We start from the raw sequence: 25345 nt of genomic DNA, 5'->3' as shown, positions 1-25345 counted from the left end.
ATTTTTAATATGTTTACAACATTTGCATGATAAGGACTAATTTTGATAAAATTAATTAGAAATATTTATCCATTTAGACCAGTTTATTAAGCATGAGCACAATAATTCACTATACTATAATTATGCAATTAAATAAGATTCGAGTATTGCCGGCTGACCTATATGCACTCGTTTATTTTCATGTTTCTTGTGCTTTTCTATTCTGTAAATATAGATATCTGAGTAATAATATCACATAAAGCAAAATAAGCCACGAAATCTGGCGCAACACCCCGTAATTGATTTGCTTGTGATGTAGCTAAGAACTGCGCAGAAAAAAGGCATCCGCTACTTTTTATCTCATAGAGATAACTTTTGATCGTTCATAAACATCGACCACAATCAACGCCGTATATCTTTTTTAAAGATATTTCTTGTTACGACTTCTATTGACAATCGGTATCATCAATGTAAACATTTTGGCGTAGCAGACGAGAGAATGTTATTTAAAGAATGGCTTTGTTCAAGATTGGATTTTCATCCGACAAATAAGTTAATAAAGAAGAATCCGACGGTAAAACTGACACAGATGATGCTGGAAAAAGGGCCTTGGAGCTGTGGTTGCATGGAGCACAGCGGTCAAGGAGGCCAGAATTTTATGACCTTGAATAAATGTCACCTGCTGTAAAGACATCATTTATTTAACTGGTGATAAACAGTGAAATTATAACAAACAATTTATGTTGTTAAATAGTTTTATTTTATTTTTTACTCTTTGCATCAAAATGACTTTCTTGTGTTCACTAATTATTTACTGATAAATAATTGATTAAACAGTTACACGACACAATTGTGTTTATTTGTTATGTCATTTATGGTCTAGTAGACATCATATTCGGGCTAGTACATTTTAAGAGGAGCTGGTCCGATGGTCTGGCTGTAAAAAAAGTTAATGTCGAACCCTGGATGGTATCATGCGTGACTTAAACAAGATCTTATTATATGCACATCTTGCTTGTATTTTAGTTCATGTGAATTTTCTAGTTAACTATGTTTATAATTTAAAATAGAAGTTAACAAGAGTGTATGCTTGTATTATTTGCTTAATTAGTAATGACCTTTTCCTTTATCTATCTTAAAAGTATTTTCCTTTATCTATCTTAAAAGTACGGACAAGTACTTCTTTGGTACGGACAAGTGAATTTGTGGGTCCAACTTGTCCGTGGACAAGTAGACTCTTAAAATATTTCAGAACCCCTGATTATAATGGCATTAAAGGTATTTGTTGGTCCATTTTAGAGGTGTTTTACTCAGCCCTCTTTACAGCTGTTAATTTGATTGAACAAAGAGCCCTCTCATTAACTAAAGAAATATATATGTGATGTATTTGATTTTATAGCATAATTTTTATGTCAATTCTTTGTTTCCTTTTTATGTTTGATTTACAAAGCATTTTACTTTTTTAAGGGTAAATCACATCAAAAGTGCCGGAAAAATGCCTCAATTTTTGTAAATCTATACTTTTGTTCAAATTAGTAATAACACTTAGGTCCAATTAAAAATACCTTTGTAAAAGCTTGTAACATATAAACTATATGTGTATATAATTTATGGCTAATACACTTTTATATTTACCTGAAATGGAAAATAATTTACCCTAAAAGCTGTATAAACCAAACCTTAGTTCTGGGTACATTAGGGCATAATAAGAAAGCAAGGTCAACATTTATGTGCTGTTTCACTTATATTTTCTGATTCTCATTGTACTACATGTAAAGCTATTGTTGGCCCATAAGAAAAGTTGATGTTGACAATTGATTTATATAATTCTTTTTCTCCTGATGTAAATTAAATTCAAACAAAACAAGAAGATTGTTGTATCTAAAGATTATATATCACAATTCAGTGCATATCCCTTTATGTTAAGTTATTCATTTTGCTATCTTGGATTTACATATCACACATGCTTGATAACTGTAAACAGATAAAAAAAAAAACATAAAGTAAATATCAACTTTACTTAAACAATAAACTGGAACACTTCACAAACATGATACACACATAAGATATCATAGCAACTTAACCTTTGCTGGGAATTTCAATGTCAAGCTCATTATAATTATGAATAAACAAGCAAATTCGTTGAATTGATATCCCCCGTCAATATGCTTCTGGACACAAAAGTGTTATATTTTACACTCAAAAAAGCATTTTTTCAAGATACAAAGGGCCATAACTCCTTTATTATCCAATGGTGTACAATGCCATTAGGTGTGCATCATCCTCTTATCCATATATATACTCATACCAAGTTTCATTGAAATCCGCCAAAGCACTTCCAAGATATGGCTCCGGACACAAAAGTGCCGGACAGACAGAAGCACAGACGGAAAGACGGACGGACGGACAACGCCAAAACAATATCCCTCCGCCTATGGCGAGGGATAATTAAACATGGCCATTGTTGTAGGCTACTTCACAATTATATAGGGGTCTCAGTGTACAATTATATTTTTTATGTCAGTTCACAACTTAAGGTCGTACGCGGCAGTTTAGTTTCACGCAAATATTTTTTTAACCGAAACACTGGTTGCGAAATAAGTGCAATATATTTCGGATATTCGGATAAAAAAGAATGTAAACAATGTAAGAACGAAAGAACAACAAATCATGCTTAAAATGAACGCAAGGTACAAAACATGGACAGTTTGTGTCCATGAAAATGAAATACCTTTGATATGCCCCTTTAAAGGGGCCGTCCAACAGATAAAGCGTTGTATCAACGTGAAACAATATTTTGGGAAACTATGAGGATTTTATGATTTTATGTCTTATATAGGTAAGAAATACATCCGCTCTCAATATGAGTGTGGATGGTCGAGTGGTATAGGCGGTAGGCATTTTACTCCAGGAATCCAGGGGTCAGTGGTTCGAGCCCTGTTAAGGGTAACTTTTTTCCCCTTTTTTTAAATTGTATTCTAGTTTTTTTTACTGCAGATTTTTAGTTTAAATGTTTAAATTTATCAATATAAAGCATTTAAAGTATTTAATGACAATCTTCAATACATGCCGAAATCTGTTGGATGACCCCTTTAATATATTGTATACATCTTGTTTTCAGTTAGTTACTGTATTATTCTTCTTTTACTCATCTTGCTAAACATAATTTGTGTTTTCATTTACATTTAAATGTACATTTTTATTGGCATACATCAATACATATACATGTTAGTATGTTTTTGACCTGCACCATGTACATGGTTTTAACTGTGTTTTAAATTGCATTTTGAATACCTTCCGTAAAACTGCATTTGTGAACAAATGACAACGGTGACCTATTGTTTTCTTTTTATATTTGTATTAAGTTATAATTCATTTAACATTTAGGTATATTTGGAAAAAATCTAGGTGCAGGAAGGCATTTAAAAATAAAAATGACTTTGATGAATTTATTTATTTTTATATGTGAAATTCTGTTGTTTTTGTTTATGTTTAAAAATTGATAAAAATATAAATCAATCAATTCATGTTATTATTTTTTTAATTTACAGTCTAATTAAATCAGTATTTCATATTTTGTGATAAATAGAGGTTGTTTTCAACACTTTTCTCATTAATTTACTCTAGTTTTTATGTTATTACCTTATAGGTGAATTGTTCTTGTGCTTAAATATGCTTCTTGTTCAAGTGCGAATAAAAAAAGAACAACAACGGTGACCCATGATTTTTATTTTATTTTTCTATCCACAACAGATGGTTCTACCTAAATACCAAAACTTATCAAATTCTAGGTGTAGAAAAATTTGCATTAAAACTGCCGCGTATGTCCTAAATCACGAGTGGCATCTCTTGTTAAGTGCATATCAACTTAAAAGGGTTAACAAATGAAACCAACTTGCTGCATTATGAGATTGTATAGAAACAACATGCTATAGGAGAATCAACGAAATCACATATGGTAACATTTAAGTTTCAGTATAACAACAGTAGTCCAATGTCAATTAATTTCAGTACTGTTTCTCAGGCACTTTCATTTTGCAAAGCAGAAAGACTTAGTCTGACAGATGGAAAATAAATCTCAAATTTACTATACAGTCGATCGGGTAGTTCCAGATCTCGGGTATTTCCGAATCAACTCTATGATTTAATTAAAATATTAGTCTAAATGATATTGACATATACATATAACTGTGATTTTTCAAGCAATAACAAAGTTTTGCTTCTTATTTCAACGGTGTTTTCATTGAAAATCACGCTTTGGTAACTATCAAAGTCTAGTGTTTTTCCCAGGACATTTTAGCGTGGCGCGGCGCCATGCCCTTTTTTGTAGCCCCACGCTGCCCCCTTTCAAAGCCATTTAGCGCCACGCTGCCCTTTCCAAAGGCCACCACCCTGCCCTTTCATGAGCACCCGCTGTTTTCCGCCCTTATTGATAGCATCTTAATTGCCCCTTGACCAAACTTCTAAGCCAACTAGTATTAGATTATGGCCCCAAGGTAGCGAAGATTCGCGCAGTTGTGAATTAGTGATGCGCGAATAACCCCGTGTCGATATCAATCGATTATGTCAGAGGCTATATATGTTATACTAATCGGTCGGAGATGTGTACTCCTCCAAGATAAAATCGTGGACTGTTACTTCGGAGACTTTTGATGAAAAACTCAATGTTATCCTCTTTCAAATTGTGCATTTCATGCTTAATTCAGTAATATCAAAACATATTTTTACGCATAATTACATTTAAAAACACAAACAAATTAATTTTTTTATCGTTATCTTCTTTAAGATAATGAATTATTGAAATAATTACTGAGACTATACTAATTAAACAAAACGCAAAGCGCGTATTAGGCGGACGTTTTATACGATTTTATGTTGCTATATGCACCTGTCGCTTACATCTTTTTAACATCCAGAATTAAAGTGTGACTCTGCAAAAATGGCAAATAATGTCGTAAACGATCAAATTAACGATGGAAATCATACATTTAGAAGGAATTAATGAAATGTTTGTGATAATCAACGATGCATAAAAATGTTTAAGATAGCAACAACATATTTATTTGTTATCTACTCCGTGGATGTATGTCACAGAGACAAGTGTTTGCATATTAATAGCGATCAGTTTACTCGCAATGTTAAACGTCTGACAAGATTATCGTTAGAAAATGGGATAAGACAAACATGGTTACATTTATATATTAGTGCATCTGTGTATAATCAGATTCATATGCATATATTGCTTTATTATGTTTGTCGTGCTGTACAGTGTATTGAAACAGCATGGAACTTAAATGTACATAGCAAGGTTAATATGTTAATATAAATCAAAGTTAGTTAAATACCTCAATTACCATTAAATGAGCTTGTTTATTTTATTTTTTTCCACAACTGCGCTTGATGCGATTACATGTTTCTCCATAATTCAGATATTCACGGAACATTTTTGCCCTTTTTTGCCTAAACTGCGCGCTAAAATGCCCTTTTTGAAAGTAATGCGCCATGCCCCTTTGCCCTCCTGGGATCAACACTACAGTCGTGTCATTTTACTGTCGCACCGTCTATCTATAACACGCCTCAACAATTGAAAGATGATTTAGAAGCACATTTCCTTGGTAAATGCTTGTGCATTTGGTTTGAATTTGTTTATTAATTATTATTTTTAAATTCCTGTGAGTGATTTTAGTACCATGGTATATGTAAATGATTTATGGAAATAAAAGCATGGAAATCGCACCTCGTGTACATGTCAGTTGCGGATCAGCTGATTGGGGAAAATCTCAAAACAGTTGTTTATTGTTTAAATACTGTGTTTGTAATATTTTAAAGCTCTAGCTACCACAAAAGTTTTTGTATATATATGAAATGAAAAGTGCATAGTTTGTCATAAATTTGATATATTGTTTAATTGGAATTATTTAATTATAATACTATTTTGTGACTTCATTGTCGAGAAATACAGAAAATAAGATTGAATTTTGTTTATTCTGTATGCCCCCAAACTTGAACCTTGCTCATACAACGAAATTTTATGGACCTGATTCTCCAAACTGTACATGTTCATGCATCTGATTGAGATCTATTATGCAAACCAGTTATGAGGCATTAGGTCTAAGTCAAAAGGTCAAGGCTAACACATACAGTAAGCATTTGATGCATGCATCTTGGTTTGTTTTTATGTTTTTGTGTGTAGTAATAAGTTATAATATTTATAATTATTGTGTGTATTAATAAGTTATAATATTTAAAGGTATAATAGCGAAGTAATACAAAACCAGCTGAGTGCTAAAAACTGTACTATAGATAAATATATGGATTTATAAATAATGGTAAGATGTAGTGCTGGAAGGATATTGGCAATGCTTTAAATATTTATCCTATTTTGAATGTGTATTTATGCTGTGATTTTGCGTTTCAGATACTGTAAACGTAAAGAAATTCGTCGGTATGAAATTTCGTGGTTTAATGAAAAACAACTAATTCGTTGACACGTAATTTCGTGGATTTCAAATTTTCGGGGAAGACTGACCGTCATAATAATTATACTTTCATTAAAACAACCAGAGTAATAACAAAGCATAATCTGCTAATCTGTGATGACAGCAAAACTTGAGGTTAATGTGCACTGAAGCATGAAAGTGTTGCCGATAATTGTCGATAAGAGCGATAAAGCGGCGCTTTTGTGGGTCCCAGCTCGCTAATTGTCAATGATGTTGTTTTGACAATATTTGCACTTCTCAGCGCAATCGGTCCCCTAGTAGAAACACTTAAGTGATAAGGTCCCCAAAATACATGTGTGAAAACCGTTATGTCTCTTTTAAATTTAATTTGCGCATATTGACATATATGATAAATCTGCAAACTGTTTATTTTACGACGTCACGTAAAAGAAATTTGTTTTTCTTCACATTGGTAATGCTATTTATTATATTTATTTACCATGATTAATAAAACGTACATTAACGATGATGAATAAAAAAAAAGAAAAACTGATAGATATAGTATAATGTGACATACTGAAGTGAAGTAACTATTACAAAAACAAATATCTGGGATAACTGACAACACAAGAAAATGTCGGACAGTACGTTCGGAAATGACCGATTTTGGATTAAAAATGTATAAATAATCGTTGGTATATAAATTCGTGGTTCAGTGGACCAACAAAATCCACGAAAAATTTAATGGTTTTACAGTAATTGTCAAGTTGGACTGATGGGTCCTAAAAAGCCCGGGTGCTCTGCACAGTCATTGGCAAAGAGACTGAAGCGGATATACTTTTATATATTTTTTACATTATTGTGATCCTATTATTGTTAAATGTTGTCTTAATATGTTATTTAATAAAAATTTAACTTGATATCTAGTATTGTTTTCCATTTCTTTACCATTTTTTATCCCAGAGGTACTGGTTTATGTTATAAATAATGAAGGTTTGTTGGAGGTTTTCAAAAGTTGTTAAACTGAAACGAACGAACGTATCTGATGTTCATTTTTATACGTGCATAGTTTGTTTTGACAGTCAAAATAATTGTTGACAGTCAAAATAAGTTTAAAGATGCTCCCTGACATACATCTTCCAAACAGTCCGAGTGATCCTAAATTACCGAACTCGATTCAGAACTAGCCGACTTTATGCAAGTGAATAAGCTCAAATTGGCATCAGAAACGTATTGGTAAGTATTAATAAATTAATATGGCCTGAAAGATGAAATAATTTGCCTCAATAATCCAAGTATTTTAACAGCAATTGCTTTCTTTTTAAAATATTAACACCATTATTTACGCTGCTAGTGATCCGGAACTTCCTGACAGACTGTACTGCTGAATTACAGAACATTTAACTTATTTATAAATCGTTCAAAAACTTACACACTTAAACAATTCAATGATGTATAGTTATACTCCATTTTATGCTCAGACATTGAACATTTTCTATTTATTTGAACTTTGTGGAGTTCAATTGGCAGAAAACAAGATTTTTCCAGATTTAAAACCAGTATACTGGTGTATACAGGTAATTGGCAATTAGCATGGTCACTGGTCACTTCCATGCATGAATCATTCAAGGCTTACAGTAATTGGTTATCATACATCTTTATTTGTCTATAAAATTTAGATTTATTAGATGATGAACTCTACTCACTGTCGCTATGCGGGGGCCATTTTGTTCATAAACGAAATAACACTTAACTTAGTCTTAAGACGTATTATATAAGTAAAACTGTCAACAATCGCATTTTGTTAGTTTAATATTCAATAAATATTGTTAATGCTTAACCTACCTTTATGATATGTCTTTAATTAAATCCATTACATGCTGATCATAAATGTTGTTATTAAAACATTCCTTCACAATTTTCAAATATTTGTCTACCTGTGTCATCCGAAATTCATTAGAGCGTGACGCCGGTGTGCAGGTAAACAAGCTCTTCGAGTAGTTTGTACCGTACTTAAATAGTTGTTTCCCTTTGACTGTGTTCACTCATTAATACTTTTTACAGACAAAAGTTATCGACACTTAACAGGACTTACCTTTCCCATCGAATATTGTTCTTTTTCGGCGTAGATGTCGAAACCAGCTTTTCACCTTAAAATACTTTATCAATAGCCGTAACAATCTAAGGGAAATGTATCGCCAATAGAACCAACCACTCCGAATCTTCCATTGGCTTAAATGGAGCAATCCCCCAGATCATTGGCATCACTGGCTCTGTGTGCAACATATAGGATGTAACACTGTATAGTGTATGGACATCCGGGCTACTCTCTTTAGGTCCCTGTATAGTGTATGGACATACGGACTACTCTCTTTAGGTCCATATGACACTTGAACACACAGTTTGGCACAGTCACAGTTAAGCTTAAAATTCCATCTCCGAAGGGAAAACCGAATGGATTAATGTTTTCAAGATTAACAATAACACAATCAATAGGAAATAAATTAATAATAAAAAACTATCGATTATTGCCACTTAATTTTATTGCGGAGGAAAAACTACTGAACTAGTTAAGTGACATAAGTAGAGGGCAATCGTTTAATTATCCAAGTAAGTATGTGTGACGTAAGCAGTCAGCCTGTCTGGACCAAATTCCTGAAACCAGAATAGACTTCCAACATTTGCCATTTTGCTATGCTATTAATTACACAGCCTTTCCACAATCTTCTATCGAAAAGTATCGTGGTTAGATGTTCCATTTACAAGACGCAACGGTATTGTTAAAGACCCGCGTCATGAGAAAATGGGGCATATGCGGTCATCGCAGCTTCAGCCCAGCCTTTGGTCCAGAGTTTTACATAAAGAGACCACGCAACATTGCGTGATTTAATAGCGGACATCGTAGCTCCTTACAAGATTGCGCAGGCTGGATTTGAACCACGCTAGCCGCACACGCAATAAGACCCAATTATGCATGACGTGACTCTGAAAGTTTGATTTGAATGTGTGGAAAGAAAACTGTGTCTTTATCAAATATTATCAACCTATATATTTTGTTGGCAAAGAAATGAATTCATAATAAGTCATGTGCATAGACACATGATACTATGTTTATCTAACAGTTAAATCTACCCAAGATGCACAAACCCTCCAAAATGATCTCTTTAATCTTGAAAAATGGGAATCTGATTGGTCCATGGAATTTAATGCCGACAAATATGAAATCCTTAGAATCCGTCGCAAAAAACATCCTGTCCTCTTTCCCTACAAACTTCATGGCATCGAACTTAAAACCACAGAGGCTGCAAAATATTTAAGTGTCACAATAAGTAAAGACCTGTCATGGACCAATCACATAAACAATATAACATCAAAGGCCAATAATTCACTGAGATTCATTAAAAAGAAATATCAAAACTTCAAAAAAAAGGTTAAAGAGACTGCCTACAAAACTTATGTAAGGCCCCAGCTAGAATACTGCTCCACTGTTTGGCATCCTTGGCAGAAGTATCTCATCTACATTATTGAACAAGTCCAAAGATCAGCTGCAAGGTATGTTTGTAACGACTACAATTACACCAGTAGTGTTTCCCAAATGCTGAATAATCTCAAATGGCAAACTTTAGATCAGCGTCGAAACATCAGTAATGTTATCCTACTATTTAAAATCCAAAACAATATTGTGTGGGTTGACCATCACCACCTCAGACACCCACCAGAAAACTAAACTACCTGGTACCATACTCAAGGACACAGTATCACTCCAATTCATTCTTCCCACGTAGTAGATCTATTCGTCTGTGGAATGGCCTGCCTGTGTCCTTACAAGCTAGTCCCAGTATAGGTCTCTTTACTGGGCAGCTGCATCCTTTCCACCAGTTCTAAGTCTACTCTGTTTTTAACTTCTTATCTTAGTCTTGTAGCTTCTTTTATCTGATATAATTTTATATGTAACTAGTAATTTACTAATTTGCACCTAACATATTTTTAACAACTATTTTCCGACAACGCGCCTGCTTCTAATAATCGATCATACGATTGTATAGCAGTATCATGTAGATGTACATGTAAATAATTTGATTGCATGTAGAATAGTTGTTTTCTACGAACACTATCGTATGGTTTGCATCAGGGACCTTTACAAACAAACATATCATATCATATTCGATTAAAAAGTGAAAAATAAATATTACTGAACCTTTAGTTTCGATTTAATTTTTTAGATACGTGAATGTTCTACTTTTTTAAGTCAGTACAGACGCATAATATTTCTCCTTTTAACATATTTATTGTCAATCGTGAATTAAAGAATTATCATATAAGGGTATAAGGGGGGTGATAAAATGTTCTGACTACGAGGTCAAATTTAAATTGACTTTTAAAAATATTCTATTTATACAGCTGTGACGTCAAGGTCGAAAACGAAAACAACGTGCTTAAAATTTCACTAAAATAGTTCAAAGAAAATAAAGCGAATGTTGTAACTGTAAAACAATATCGTGGTTCCGATTATGAGAATACAGTTATACGAGTAATAAATCCGTATATAACTGAATTTAATATGCTTAATTTTATTTTCTATGTTAGCTTTTTCGCGTGCGGTTGTCAGCCGGCGGAGTAATATGACCGGAAGTTTACAATCACCTTGGATTCAAACGGCTTCTCTTGCTAGAAGCAGCTCTCTCCGAATTGTTTTCGCTATTTTATTTGTTGTACGCCTGTGAAGTGACGATGTAAAGCTCTTGGATCATGCAGTAATGTGGGACTCAACCCGCTAAGGAAGGTCTTAACCTAATTTCTTGCATTTTATATGCGTTTCAATAAAATCAATATCTTAGAAATCATGCGAAAAAATAAATTTATCGGTGTATGAAATAATTGATTTATTTTGTTAATGAGTGCGCGTGTTTTATAGAATTATTACGATTTTTTTTTCATTATTTTTAGTGCGCTGATTATCATAATTTTGATATCGTACTCAGTGTGTTCAGGGCCGTACCCAGGATTTTTTTACTGGGGGGGGGGGGGGGGGCCCAACCGGGGAGGGTTTGGGAGGGGTCCCCCCTCCCTATATATATACTTTTTTAATTTGGCACTTTGCAAGGTGAATTGTAATGCTTATAAAAAACGTATTTTGTGATATGAATTAATGGAATATAACAAGTAAATCAGCACATTTCGGAAGTCTTGAGCTTAAAACATTGGTGTAAATTCACAACAATATTAAAAGCTTTAGATTTCCGAAACTTACAGGTTTAAACTGACGATTATCCACATCAACTCTCGTATTGCTTCCACCATTTTTTTCACAAATCAATAACGCCACAGTTTTTTTTAATCTGATTTTTTTGGAAAGACCTTGCCATTTTTTAGGAAAAAAATGCGCGAAACGCCTAATTTTGGGGAGAAATAATGAAAGTCTTAAATAATCAATTTAACATATTTTACTGTTTTCAAACAAATTCAAGGAAAGAGATATTTAATTATTCAATATTTTTCTACACTGGATCAGGTTAACTTATATAATGAGATCGATTTGTTGTTTCAATTTTCATTTTTTTTTACCAATGAGCCATTAATAGGTTGATATTACTCAATTCTCGGTACTCAATTATTTTAAATACTGAATTCTGCCAAATTCTTATCTATTGCTCGGAAAATTTATGAATCTGTTTTTCTTTTAAACAAACATGTTAACTATCTCATCATAGTCTTTTTCAGTGATTTCCTTTCAAAAATTATAAATACTAAGTTTTAATACCTTTGTCAGTGTTTTTGTTCCGGTTCAAATTCAGGGCCCTATTCTCAATGCAAAAAGTATATATTGGGACCTAAAAATTCCCAATAAAAGGTTTCCAAAAAAAAACACAATTAAACTTTTAGAAGGGAAAAATACGTCTAGGGCCTTCTCAAAGAAGGAAAAAAACTTGGGTCGGCAATTATCAGACCATAGTCTACAAACTCCTGTAGCATTTGCTTCCATTCGCTGCACATATCAAAATACATGTTACATCAACCATCGATAGATGAAGCATTCATGATCACAATGGGGGACTGATCAGGGATGTGTGTACAAGGCGATAAGAAAACATTGCCTAGAGTTCTATCTCGATTGGCGAGCGTTAATCCCCTTCCTTATCAGGGACAATAAAACAAAGCTGCTCTTTTGTTTTGAGGGAAAGTGTACTGTGGGCCCTTCCATGAGAGAAAAAAATTGCAGTGGGCCGATTATTAAAAAAAATCATAGTTCGACAGCCAGCTGGGGGGGCCCGGGCCCATGGCCTGGGTACGGGCCTGGTGTTTGTTTCACCATTTTGGGAATGGGGCCAGGTCCCTTTGGATTGGGAAAATTTGCGGCGTTTTGACTAACATTGGGACATAAGAGTTGTGTTCGATTTGCTAAAAATGCTTCAAAATTGAGAATACAAGTGTTTTCCATAGTATTTACTAAGGTTGAACTTATATGGATTGGAGATGAACACAATATTGAGATCTAAAAAAATGGATACCTTTCATTGGGAATTTTTTGCTCCCATTTGGGAAAAATATATACTTTTTTCCATTGGGAATGGGGCCAATTACCGGACCCGATTTTAAATGAAAACAAAAACACTGTTACATATCAAATTGATATATGAGTCACTTAAAATAGGTAAGGGTTGAGGTATTCAAGGTAGAAAAGTATGTGTATAGTTGCCTTACATGCAGAGCTATATTGGTTGTGCATTTGGGGCAAGTTCAGGCAAGGTCAAGGATACTTAAAAAAAGAACAATGGTTTCCATTCCATAACTTAAAGTGGGTTGAAAGTTATGCACTGAAATACGTTGTGTATGTTAAAATTCTGACTTCATGGTATTGCACAGTTGATAAAATTACCTTTACTGGCAAAAAAGTTGGGGCAATTGCACTTTACCGGTACGTTAAACCTAATACCTAACAACACCTAACACAACACCCAACGCAACACACCTAACACCTTATAAACCTTTTTATCCTATATATTTCCTTAGTATCTGGGGCTACCTCCCCCAAAACCCTGCTTTGTCGATAGTGGTAAACAACTGCGTACCGGTAAAGTGCAATCTAGCTAAAAAGTTAAAAACCTGGTTTTGTGGCATATTTTTTGTAAAGTATCCTTTTTTCAGGTAAAAGTTTGCATATACCTCTTTAACTCGTTACTTCAGATATTCTAATTCAAGTATGACTTCACTGTGATTATATCCGTTAATTGACAGATTATATAATTGAAGCTGAACAATAGGCAACTTATAATCTTAATCTGGCTAACTCTTTTGTTCCAAGCCTTTCTGATATTAGTTGAAATAAATTATAATTATAGAACACAATTTGTTATTTAAATATATATGATAATATGATAAAAAGGTAATTGATTTTTATTATTACATTGTATTTCATTGCTACAAGGGGGATGGGGTTAAAAAGGTCAATGCCCTTCCTCTCTCTTTGACCATCATACAGTCAGTCTGTGCACTACACTATTGTGCTTGCTCAATTTCTCCTATCGCCTTCATGGATTGTCATAGTACTTGCAGGGATTTCAATAGATTTTGGAAACTGACATTCATATGACTCTGTTCTTGACATTTATTGGGGTCAAATGAAATTTTATTGGGCAAAATACTGAAGTCAAGAGTTTTTTGTTTCTGCTATTTGTTAATACAGTTATGGTGAAAGACCATTGCAATTTAAAGACCAGATGCAGGGCTCCCCCCAGCAGAATTTTTTTTTGAGCCATTATTACCTTAAAACATAGTAATTTTTATTTTGGCGATTTTATGAGGTTTTATGAAGAAAGAGCTGTATACAAATACAATTTGTTCAGCCGAATTATTGAAAGTATCTCTTGTAGCAAAGGTGCCCACATGTTTTTTACTTTCACTTTCTGAAATTACTTTTTTGTCAATATAATGGCGTTGTGAATATGCAGATGGACTTAAAATATTAAAGAATAATTACATTACATAAACAAAGTACTTGCAATACAGTGAAATTATTTCATATGCAATTACATTAAGGTTTAGTTCATAACACCCTTTGTTTGACAGCATTTATGCAATATCGCAGTTACCGGGGTAATATAAAAATACTGTCAAATCTGCAGGGCAAAAACACCAACTTTGGGGAAAGGGCCACAGCCTTTTTTCAGGGATTTTTTTCAGGGAAAAAAAGACACAATTTTCTGGCTTTGGGGAATGAAAAATACTGAGGTGTAGATTGGAAATTTAGAGAAAAATGCATGATTTTAACGAAATTTCTGTAGAGGAAAATGCCATATGGGGAAGAAAAAGAGGCCCCTTGCGAAGAAGGGTTTTTATGCTCCCAAAGGAGGGCATATAGTGATCGGACTGTCCGTCCGTCTGTCTGTCACATTTTGCGTTTAGGTTTCGAAAAATGCTCATAACTTCTATGTCGCTTCAGATAGCAAGTTCATATTTGGCATGCATAATTTAAATGGACAAGGCCTTTCCATAAGCCCACAAATTTTGACCCCTTGTGACCTTGACCTTGAACTTAGGGTCCGCTTTTAGGTTTCGAAATCTGCGTTTAGGTTTCGAAAAAAGCTCATAACTTCTATCAAGCATTTATAGGGGGCACAAGTCATGCTATGGTGACAGCTCTTGTTTGGCCCTGTAATCTGTGTAATTTATAAACTGCCATATGCTACCAAAACTGTCGACACTGCAACACCATTTCAAAACTTTTACTATACCGTCATTAAAACCACATACACAAAACATTTGTATTTTTATTCAGGAATACAATTTAAATAATTATCACCTAGGCTAAGGGAAGTAATTCAATATACTGGTAGTGAGAAATAATTAGATAGTGAGGAGTTGTCTCCCTGATTCAAAATCTGCATAAAAAGGGAAACAGTATGTCGTCTAAGCATATCTTATGCAAGATTTGACGTGGATTTTTAAGATAGAGTTTTGTCAGCAGTTTAGGAACTTTTGCAGAGACTTGATTAACCCTTTCCCACTCAGAAGCAAAGTGAAAATGGATATGTGCAAACAGCATAAAACCAGAACGCTGCCTGTGAGTAACTCACAGTCTGCTCAGGTTTTATGTTGTTTGCTGCTCATCAGTATATAAGGGTTGAAAAAGAAGCCTTTAAAACTTGAATTTAGTAAGAAAGGTCATAAATTAAATTAAACTTTCTAAGGGACTACAAATTTGTCAAAATACATATCTAAGTGGTCAAGGGTTAAGTCAGTGGTTTTTTGTATTTCAGATGGGTGATGTAGAGGCAGCAAAGGTTGAGCCCAGTCGTAAAAACGGCTGGAATTTGCCGCCCTCGAGGAAACAAGTGGTAGCCTGGACGGTGCTGATCATACTGGGAGTTCTCCACTTCACCTCCCTAGTCCCAGCCCTGCGCACCTCATGGCAGCCTGTGGCGCACATAGTGCCCGCGGTGGTGCTGACCTTCCACCTTATAGTCCACCTGACGGCAATGTCAATCGACCCGTCAGACGACAACGTTCTACAAAACAAGTGTCCAAAATTGAAAATTGATAGATCTAAGCATGAACATGTAATTGAGAACAGCCATTGTAACATCTGCCAGGTGGATGTGTAAGTTGTTTTGCAAGTGTTTTTTATGCTCCCCCAAAATTTATTTTTGGGGGAGCATATAGTCGCCGCTTACATGTAGTCTGTCCGTGTGTGCGTCTGTCTGTCTGTCCATCCGTGCACAATTTTTGTCCCGGCTATTTCTCAGCAACTAATGACCGGAATTAATGAAACTTTATGAGAAGCTTCACTACCAAGAGGAGATGTGCATATTATCCAGGGATCAAGCTTGACTCCAATTTTTGGGAGAAGTCACTTCTCCCTCAGCTCTGGAGAAGTGAGACAGTTTTAGGGAGAAGTGGATCTTTTGCAATCACCAATGGACCATTGTGAACCATGACCCAGGAGTTTCACTGGCCCAAAAATAGTTGTTGCCACTTTTTCGCAGTGTGAAAACTGTCTGTTATTCCAACCTTATTAATATGAACAATCATTTACGACAATTATTAAAAGAAACCTTACTACATTACATTAATGTCATTGACTGTATTATCACTTGAAAAAGTATGGTAATACATAAAAATCTATAAGAACCTTCATTAGTCATACCTTCATAAGTCTTAATAAGCTTCATTTGTATATAAATAACTTTTTTCATCTTTATAAACAACACAGATAACCAAAATAATATAATAATGTTAACATCAATGTAAAAGTATGCTACATAAATGTTTCAAAATTAACTATTTCATTTTAAACATAGAATCACACTAATTAACATCATTTGAAAGGGAAAAAGAAAACATCACAAAATAAAGCATCTCACTTCATATTGTTAAACAGTTATATTTGGTCATTTGGACATAATATACATCAGCTTTGACAGCTTCTGTTGTTAAAACGTTTTCTATAAGTGGTGGATGATTTCTAGGCTCAAATAAATGAATGTTTTCACGCATATTTCTTGACAGAAAGGCCCAGATAATTGCCACCATCCATTCTAGTTGCCTGAAATATCATAAAACATAGTTTTACGAACTATCAACATCAAACCAACACATAAATGTCCGTATCTTTAAATGTCCAAATTTTTAACATATCCCAAACATAGTACAATGAGTGAATGGTATACTTTATATTTCCGAAATTGTTGGTTTCTTAATCAAACTTTACCTTTCCCAAAATATTATAATAATGAAACTATTAAACATAAATGCTCACAAATTCCTGTTGAAACAAGATTTCATGTGTTTTTGTGGAGAAATTGTTTTTGTTAAATGCTATTGCCATGCCCGTGGTATTGACAGTCACTATTTATTAAATGATAAAGAAATAGCGGCCCTAATAATCGTTATAATTTTTTATTGTGGTGAGAGTTTGTCACAGTGTTACTTTATTTATTGCTCACTATCATAAAGGCGCTGTTCATCCGCTAATAACCCCCCTAAAACTTGACAATAGCAGTAAAAACACCGTTTGTAACACTTACACGCTTCAGTGATTTCACTCTGCTTGGTCAAGAGAATCCTGCCTAATACCCGAATGACAAGCGCTGTTAATGGTTGCTTATCAATTTTCAATAGGTAATTTACTACGCCAGGGGGCGGAGTTTCGTCGATTTGGTCAGTTGATTGAGTTTGGCGTGTATTCGGTAATAAACAGAAGCCCCTTAGATAGCACTGCCAGCGTTTTCATTAGGAGGCGGCCGGCGGCCAATTTGACCGCCTCAAATGTTATTTGGGCCGGCTCAAATTCGGAAAAAAATATTTAAAAATCGGCAAATGTTCACGACGATGACAAGATATTTAGTATTCGTTTATAAACAAACTGTCTGAAACGGAAGTAAACAACCGTAACCGATATATGTTAACTGTTTTCTCATTGGTCGTTTCGGTATAATTGTCCAATCGCGAAAAGGGAAACATGAGTGTACAACTTTGATTAAAGGTCACGAACTGGCAATGTCGAAGTGTCTAAAAAAAATTATAAAAAATGACTTTTTTTTTGTGTTTCGAGTAAGAACAATAGTTCGCTGTTGAAGTTATTTTGTTTCACTGTTTTGTTAACGTTTATCATTTACCGCCACCTCCGGATGTATGCACTTTCCTGTTACATTTCGTTTTTATTTTCGACAAATTTCGTTGATGGTTCCAAATATGCTGATGTTTGGTTTCTCCGTGGAGTTTTAAACCTCCGAACGGTAAGTGGATTTATTTATAACCACAGTTTACAGGAGAAGAGTCTTTCATTAGGATAAATGAAAATCTCAAGCCCCAAACTCTCCTGATATTGTCATGATTAAGGTTGGAGTTCGCTAAATATATTGAATTGGCACTGCAATGTCCAAATTTGTATTGGAAAAAATTGACCAAAAGAAGCTTCCTCACCAATATATTTAAATCCTACGATTGCCTAAGCTGGGGCAACGTATGCTCCATTTTTTTTTGGAAAATCTGCATTGCCAAACTGCCAAATCTTTCTTAAAATTGCTATGCTAGGAGAACCTATGCCCAAATTGTATGCATCGTTTCCAGGGGGGCCTCTGGCAAAATTTTAATGTCATCTATGGTCTTTCACATTGCCTTCTATATTTAATGGGCCATTTATACTCTTCTTAAAAAAATAAAAGTTCAAAAGTAAAATTTAATCTGAATTGAAGTTCAAAAGTAAAATTCAATCTAAAAAACAAATGCTACATTTCCATATTGATAATTTCTGCAGTCAAGCCACAGCGTGACATAAAATAGAGGCGGAAGATTCCCCCGAAGCAGCCAAGGGCCTCAGCATCAGCACCAGTTCTTACACTTGTGGAAGCTGGGGTCCAAACCTATGTTACTGAGGGGAATAATGGGCTGAGCCTGATAAGACAGCTGTCAATATATCCATACAAAAACTTAATCTGGCATCAAAGGAATATGACCCAGAATCAGATAGTGAATCATCGGATGACGATTTTTGTGGCAACTAGATTAGAATCACATCAAACTCTGTTTTATTTGTAAAATAAATTATTAAAAGTCGAATTGGTGTTACATGTTTTAATGTTTTTTATACATGTATATCTGTTTTTTATTAAAATCTTGATAATTGCAGAGTTGATGTAAACTGAGGACTTTTTTATTTATTTTGTCTTTGCCATTCACATAAATATCCTCTATTTTTAATGAGCAAAATCATGTACATTATGTGCCCAAAATCGCTCAGAGGCCATGATTTGGCACCTTTATTTAAAAAAAATGCAGGGGGAGCATGCCCCCAGACCCCCTAGCAACTCGCTCCTTCGGTGCTCTCACAAGTTGGCCTCCTCAAATAACTCAAAAGCCTGCTACAAGAAATTCTAATGAAAACGCTGCACTGCAGATATGATAATTGCCAGATTTTAGGGCGAAGTGATATCGCCGGTGCTTTTGATCCGGGCGATAAAAGTGAAGCCACGGCGATATAATCGCCCAAATCGCCCAGTTGCTTGATCCCTGTTAGCAGCGGGTTCTGGTCAGATGATTTTTCACAGAGTTATGGTCCTTTGAAATTTTCTATAAAAAAATTCTTGTCCCCCCAACTACTGTGCCCTCAAAACGTTTCTTTTTATCTGAATATATAGTGCAATATTGTGACAAAAAAACTTTGGGGAGCATCACCCTCTCCAATGGTTTCTTGTTTTCAACTAGATTTGTATATACTGGTTTTAATCATAGAGCATATTCCTTTTAAGTTTGTACCAGAGATTTTTTTGCCCAACTGGGAAAAGTACTGGTACCAGCCAGGGCCCTCAATCTATCAAATCTGTCGCCAAATTTCGGCGGCAGTCCCCCACCTGAAAAGTATTTTTTTTCCCCCCAAAAGTAATTTTTTCCCCCTCAGAAAATGAAAAAAATATCGCTGAATTATTTTTGAAAATTGACATTTTTCGCACACTGAACTATGTATGCTTATTTCCTTCTAATGGAATTGGTTGTATGTTACCTAAATATCGATTGTACGCTCAATAAAATATCGGAAAAAAACAACACCAAGACGATCAAGAACGGCCGGAAGGTGAAGGTCAAAACAACATCATGTCTAATTACAGCAAGTCTTATCGCACAAAAATCAACAGTAAAACATTCGCTAAATGTAAAAAAAATTGATTTTCTGTTCAAGCAACAGTCCCTTGCCCAGTCAGATGCAGATGCATTTTGTTTCACTAGTACTACAACTGTATTAGTCATAATGCTAGTTAAGATGCCATGTCTGTTGATATGGCCTTGGTATGATATTACACTTTTAAATAGGAGCATGGATCTTTTATTTTAAATTATTTCAAGAAACAATGTTTAGGATAGTAAACTGCCTTGATACAGTTCCTGTTCTTGCATTTTTTTGCTGTAAAGTCAGTTCATGTATGAAAGGGAACACTACTATCGAATATAATAGGCTTAAATATTATTATACAGGAAGATGAAACCAGTGATATAAAAATTCCCCCTTCTAAGGGCTGCGGACCCCTTCCCCCAAAGTAGAGTGAGGGCACTGCCAGCCAGATTGGAAAAAAATGTGCGTGAAAACCCTGAAATTGGAAAAAATGTTGTCTCGAATTTTTCATATTGGGAAATTGGTGTATTTGATTTGTTGCTCCCAAATACTTTAAAATTGATAACTAAATGTTGTCAAGTTGTCATCATTATATTTAAATAGGTTCAAGCCTGGCCATAGGGAAACTAATTAAATGTTGTATTTTATTTATAAAAGAAATATAAACCTTTTTTATGGAAACCTTACAGGGTTTTTTTTTAGAAAAAGGGGAAGACGCTGGGTAAAAGGGGAAAATAGAGCGTGAAAGAGACATATTTGGGGAAAAAATAAAAAATAATGGTTTATTTCAATGTCTATAACTAATCTACAGAGGCATGTCTGTGTCACTATTATTGTGAGTTTCAAGTCTCGTAGAGGGATTGTCCCCAAATACAGCACCAGTTGTGACATAGGAAATGTTTGGGCCACTACTGGATCCATATAGCTCACAATATTTACACATAAACCCATGTTTAGTTAGACTGTGCTATAACCATGGGTATCAGGATAAGTATACTTGAGAATTGAAATAACAACTATCACGTTTTGGTTGCGTTTCGTCTGCCTTGGAAAATAAAGTTGCAGGGGTAGATCTAATTATGGGAAATGTTTTCAACTGTTTTTCTGTACTGGGGCCGGGGGACGATGTCAATTTTGATATTTCAGTTTCATTATTAATGGGTAGACGATCTAGATCTGCTATAGTATTGGAAGGGGAAAGTGCGACAGCTGCCAATTGTCTACTTTCACTTTCACAATGTTCGATGTCGATTACCTCCGAATCCTGCTGGGTTTCAACGTTTTTTGATGAACCATCAAAATGCGTCCATGGGTTTAGTATTTGCCGAGTCCGAACTTTTTATTTTTTCCTTGTATGAACGCCAATTGTGAGACATTTTTTCTGTTTTCACGTTTACATCTTGGCTCTTTTATAACCCGTATGAAAATTCGACTGGTTTCCGGCAATTAATTGAGGAAATACCCTACTTGCGCAAGACCGGAATCCAGTTAAATAGTCAGGTGATTATTGCGGTCAGTTGCCCGGATAAAATTTCCATGACGTATTTATTTAATTGCTATATTTAGAATCACTGGGGTTCCCAGTTTTGTGTGTTCGTCGGGAGAGAGAGAGAGAGCGAGATCGTGGTACAAATTGGATAAGTGTCGATTGACCCAAAGGAAAAAATATCTTTGAGGGGAAAATATTATATTTTGGGGAAAAATGATATTCTTAGAGGGGAAATTTTATTTTTTGGGGGGAAAATTCTGGTAGGGGAAGACGTCGAATATCGGCGTCACTTTCTTAGTAAAAAAAACCCTGCCTTCAAATGAGAATTTTTTGACAGCATTATTGGGAAATTTGTAGGTTTTTTCTCATTGGGAAAGTGCCGATTTCTGGTACATTATAATGAAAGAAAAAAATTGCTGTGTACATATGGACTTTGTAAACTGCAAGGAAAGTCAAGCATAAGTCTTAATCCTTATCATGTCCCAATATAACATGCATCAAAATTGTATTTCTAAATTCTACAATGCAAGTTGTGTACCTTTCATTTCATTTTCATTTTGAAATAAATTTTACTTACATTAATATTTCAGCGCGGTAACATCGAAGCACTGTAGAGCCTGCAACAAGTGTGTTCAAAACTTCGACCATCACTGCGAGTACATGAACACTTGTATCGGAGGGAAAAACTACAGGTAACAGTTAACTATTTAAGATGTTATGGTACTGGTGTAGCAGGGTTCAGTAAAAGGAGAACTTATTCTGCCTTGCTACAGGGCCCTCAATCTATCAGTCCCCCACCTGAAAAGTATATTTTTTTCCCCTTTTTGGGGGAAAATTCCCCCTGATTTAAAAAAATTAATTTCTAAAAAGATGTGTCTCATGATTATAATATCTCAAATCTTTTTTATTTTAATATTGTCAAACATACTTAATTATGAAAACATAAATTTATATAGTGCAAACATGTACAAATGTAATAATGAGAGAGTATTAAAGTAAAAAAATCATCCAAAAAGGGAAACGCCGCGAAAATTCCCCCTCATGAGGGTAGCGACCCTCTTCCCCTAAAATGGATTGAGGGCCCTGTGCTATATGAGTAGCTTTTATAGTAATGCTGTAGTCTCTTTCTGATTTGGAACCGGGAGGTATTGGATTCAATGCCCATTCTGGTCGAGTATTTTTCTGGCTGGGTTACATTGGTGCCCAACGTAAAAAACACCTTATGACTGTGGTTTGTCCGACTTCCCACAGATGTTATGGCAGTGGGAAATTCATTGAGGAATTTCACAATTGGATGGGGTGTGTGTACCAGGGTGTGGTGTAAGGAGAACTTATACTCATGCCTTGCTATATGAGCTAACTTTTATAGCGATGCATTAAAGTGCCTGATTTGGAACCAGGAGGTACAGGTATCGATCCCAATTTTGGTCAGAGATTTTTCTGGCTGGGTGCCAAGGTAAAAAAAAACACCTTATTGTTGTGGTTTGTTCGACCCGATAAAAGGGGGTGTGTGTAGCAGGGTTGTAACGAACTGCCTTGCTATATGAGCTAGCTTTTATAGCCACACGGTAGAGTGTCTGCCTGATTTGGAACCGGGGTGTACCGATTCAATGCCCATTCTGTTTGAGGATTTTTCTGGCTGGGTTACATTGGTGCCCAACATAAAAACACATGTATGGTCTTAAAAATGTGTCAAGAGGATGTCAAAGCAATAAGTTCAATTATAAATTCTTAAAACAATGTGTTCTGTTGATTCCTATAATGTTTAAGTCCAGAAAAGCATGCTTTATTAACCCTTTCAGTGCGGGAACCGAATTTTGAAGGCCTTTGCAAACAGTTTGGATCCAGATGAGACATCAGGATCCAAACTGTTTGCTATTCTGATAGTTTTCTTCGAAAAAAATAGAAATAGCTAATTTTAGAAATTCTGCAGACGACATTTTAGCAGACGACAAATTTCCCAGCATGCAAAGGGTTAAGATGAAAAACACTGGCAAAAAGCTTAAAGGTCATACATTGTGTGAATAACTAGGTTAATCATAAGGCGTAACAAAAAAAGTTGTTTGTTTCCGGTGGCCCGACCCTACCTAATTTTTTGCCGCCGGTCCTAATCTTTTTTGAGCCCAAAATTCGAAAAAAATCGGACCGCGTATTTTTCGGCGCGCTCAATAAGCGTTCAACGTTATCGGCGCCGTACATTAAACTTTCAACATAAACAAGATGGCGGCGCCCAGCGCTAGCACGTCGAATGCAGCATCGTCAGTTCTTGCGATAACATTTTTCAAATGCAAACATCTGGAGGAGCAAAAACTAATAAAAAATGTTTCTCACTCAAAGCAGATGGACGATTTATTCCAGGAACATCACTCTCGAGACATAATTGTCACTTACACAGTGAAGTGTAAGACGGACATGTCAAAATCTACTCCTATATATATGAGGTCGATTTAAGCGGGGTAGCTTACGTCTAATTATTTGGACTAGTCAAAATCTGCTGAAAGTTTTGAGATCGAAGGTAGGCCTACATTAAAGCAGTTGCAAACGTGTCAATTTTACAGTATCTTTATTATTAAATATATTTTAAACAGGTATATATCATGTTAGAATCGGTATGTGTTTATTTATATGGTGCAGTAGTTTCGTATTACCCCACCCACTTATTTATAAAATATTAAAACTTTGTATGACTTGGGATAAAGTTGGGTGAAGGGATGGGGGGTTGAACTATGCTGGCATGGTCCCATGGGGAACCCCTGGTGCTCGATTTTTTCAGAGGGCTGGACTTTGTTGTTTTTTTTAGAGGAATTTTTTTCTTCAGGTATATAATTTTGATTTGTTTGTGAATAGCCCGTCTAAATAATTGTTTAGCCTCTCTTTATATCATTAAATTTCTGCTTTTCTGTGCTTGGTGTGATTTGATTTTGTGATTGTTTATTGATTTTTGTGTGTGTAATTGTATGTATATAATACAAGTCGTAATAAATGTTCTGTTCTGTTCCTGAAATTCATGGGTAGATAGACCCCACGCCACCAGTACATAATATAATCTGAAAATGTGGTCCTTTGGGAACATTAACTGCATCCAAGAAATATAAAAGCACATCCGGTTTGATTGGGTCTTTCCATGGTGATAATGTTAAATGCAACACCACTGGCGTTCCCGTAGCACTGCTTTTGAGGTATTTAATATATTATAAATAATAAATAATATAGAATACACTGCATGAACCCAAAGGACCAGAAAGTATAACAACACTGAATCCCTATAGACACTGAGGGTCAAGCTCTCTGTGACTTGTTATAGTTATGCCTTTTATTGGTCATAAAATGGTATATTTAAGCCGTTGCCAGAAGTCAACATTAAACTCGGAATTAAGGAAAGCAACACATTTCATAAAAGCATTTAAATATAGTCATATAGCATTACAGACATCATCAAATTTATTGTACATACAGTTATACACAAAACATGAGAAGAAAATGCACCATGTACGACAATTTCTAAAAAAAAATTATTTTTAAAAATAAAATTATTTGCCTACCTACCTACCCTAATTTTTTTGGCCATGTCAGTGGAAAACAAACGATTTTTTTTTTTAGGCCTAATATGTACTTACCAATATCATAAATGTGTAGGGTAGGGAAAAAGTGTAATTATTTGTGCAATGATCATGTTATACCTAAATGATTTTCTTGTTGATATTTTAAATGGATTTTTGTATGAAAATAATTGATGGACAAATATTGGACTCTTGTTATATTTTCGCTATTAAAATGAAAAATACAAAGTCATTTACTGAAATTCAATATTTTTTTAAACAATCAAATTCT

General features: G+C 34.8%; 2 protein-coding genes across 3 annotated transcripts in view; one reads left to right on the top strand and one right to left on the bottom strand.

The window, feature by feature from the left end:
- Nucleotides 1-8400, bottom strand: part of LOC127838082 (uncharacterized) — a 35069-nt gene extending 26669 nt beyond the window's left edge. Inside the window, exon 1 of one of the 2 annotated variants that reach the window (XM_052365649.1) lies at nucleotides 8265-8400. The gene's annotated coding sequence lies outside the window, so the exon portion shown is untranslated. Of the gene's footprint in view, nucleotides 1-7855; nucleotides 7900-8264 lie in introns of those variants that run through there. The other variant, XM_052365651.1, reaches the window with a different exon arrangement.
- A 2862-nt stretch (nucleotides 8401-11262) lies between these two features.
- LOC127837869 (palmitoyltransferase ZDHHC1-like) overlaps nucleotides 11263-25345 on the top strand; it is a 40657-nt gene continuing 26574 nt past the window's right edge. Inside the window, exons 1-3 of the mRNA XM_052365295.1 lie at nucleotides 11263-11286; nucleotides 15677-16017; nucleotides 22105-22206. Of these exons, the coding sequence (XP_052221255.1) occupies nucleotides 11263-11286; nucleotides 15677-16017; nucleotides 22105-22206 (467 nt within the window). The remainder of the gene's footprint in view (nucleotides 11287-15676; nucleotides 16018-22104; nucleotides 22207-25345) is intronic.

Source organism: Dreissena polymorpha, chromosome 7 (assembly GCF_020536995.1).
Source record: "Dreissena polymorpha isolate Duluth1 chromosome 7, UMN_Dpol_1.0, whole genome shotgun sequence".
NCBI lineage: Eukaryota > Metazoa > Mollusca > Bivalvia > Myida > Dreissenidae > Dreissena > Dreissena polymorpha.
This window is presented reverse-complemented; position numbering and strand designations above follow the sequence as displayed.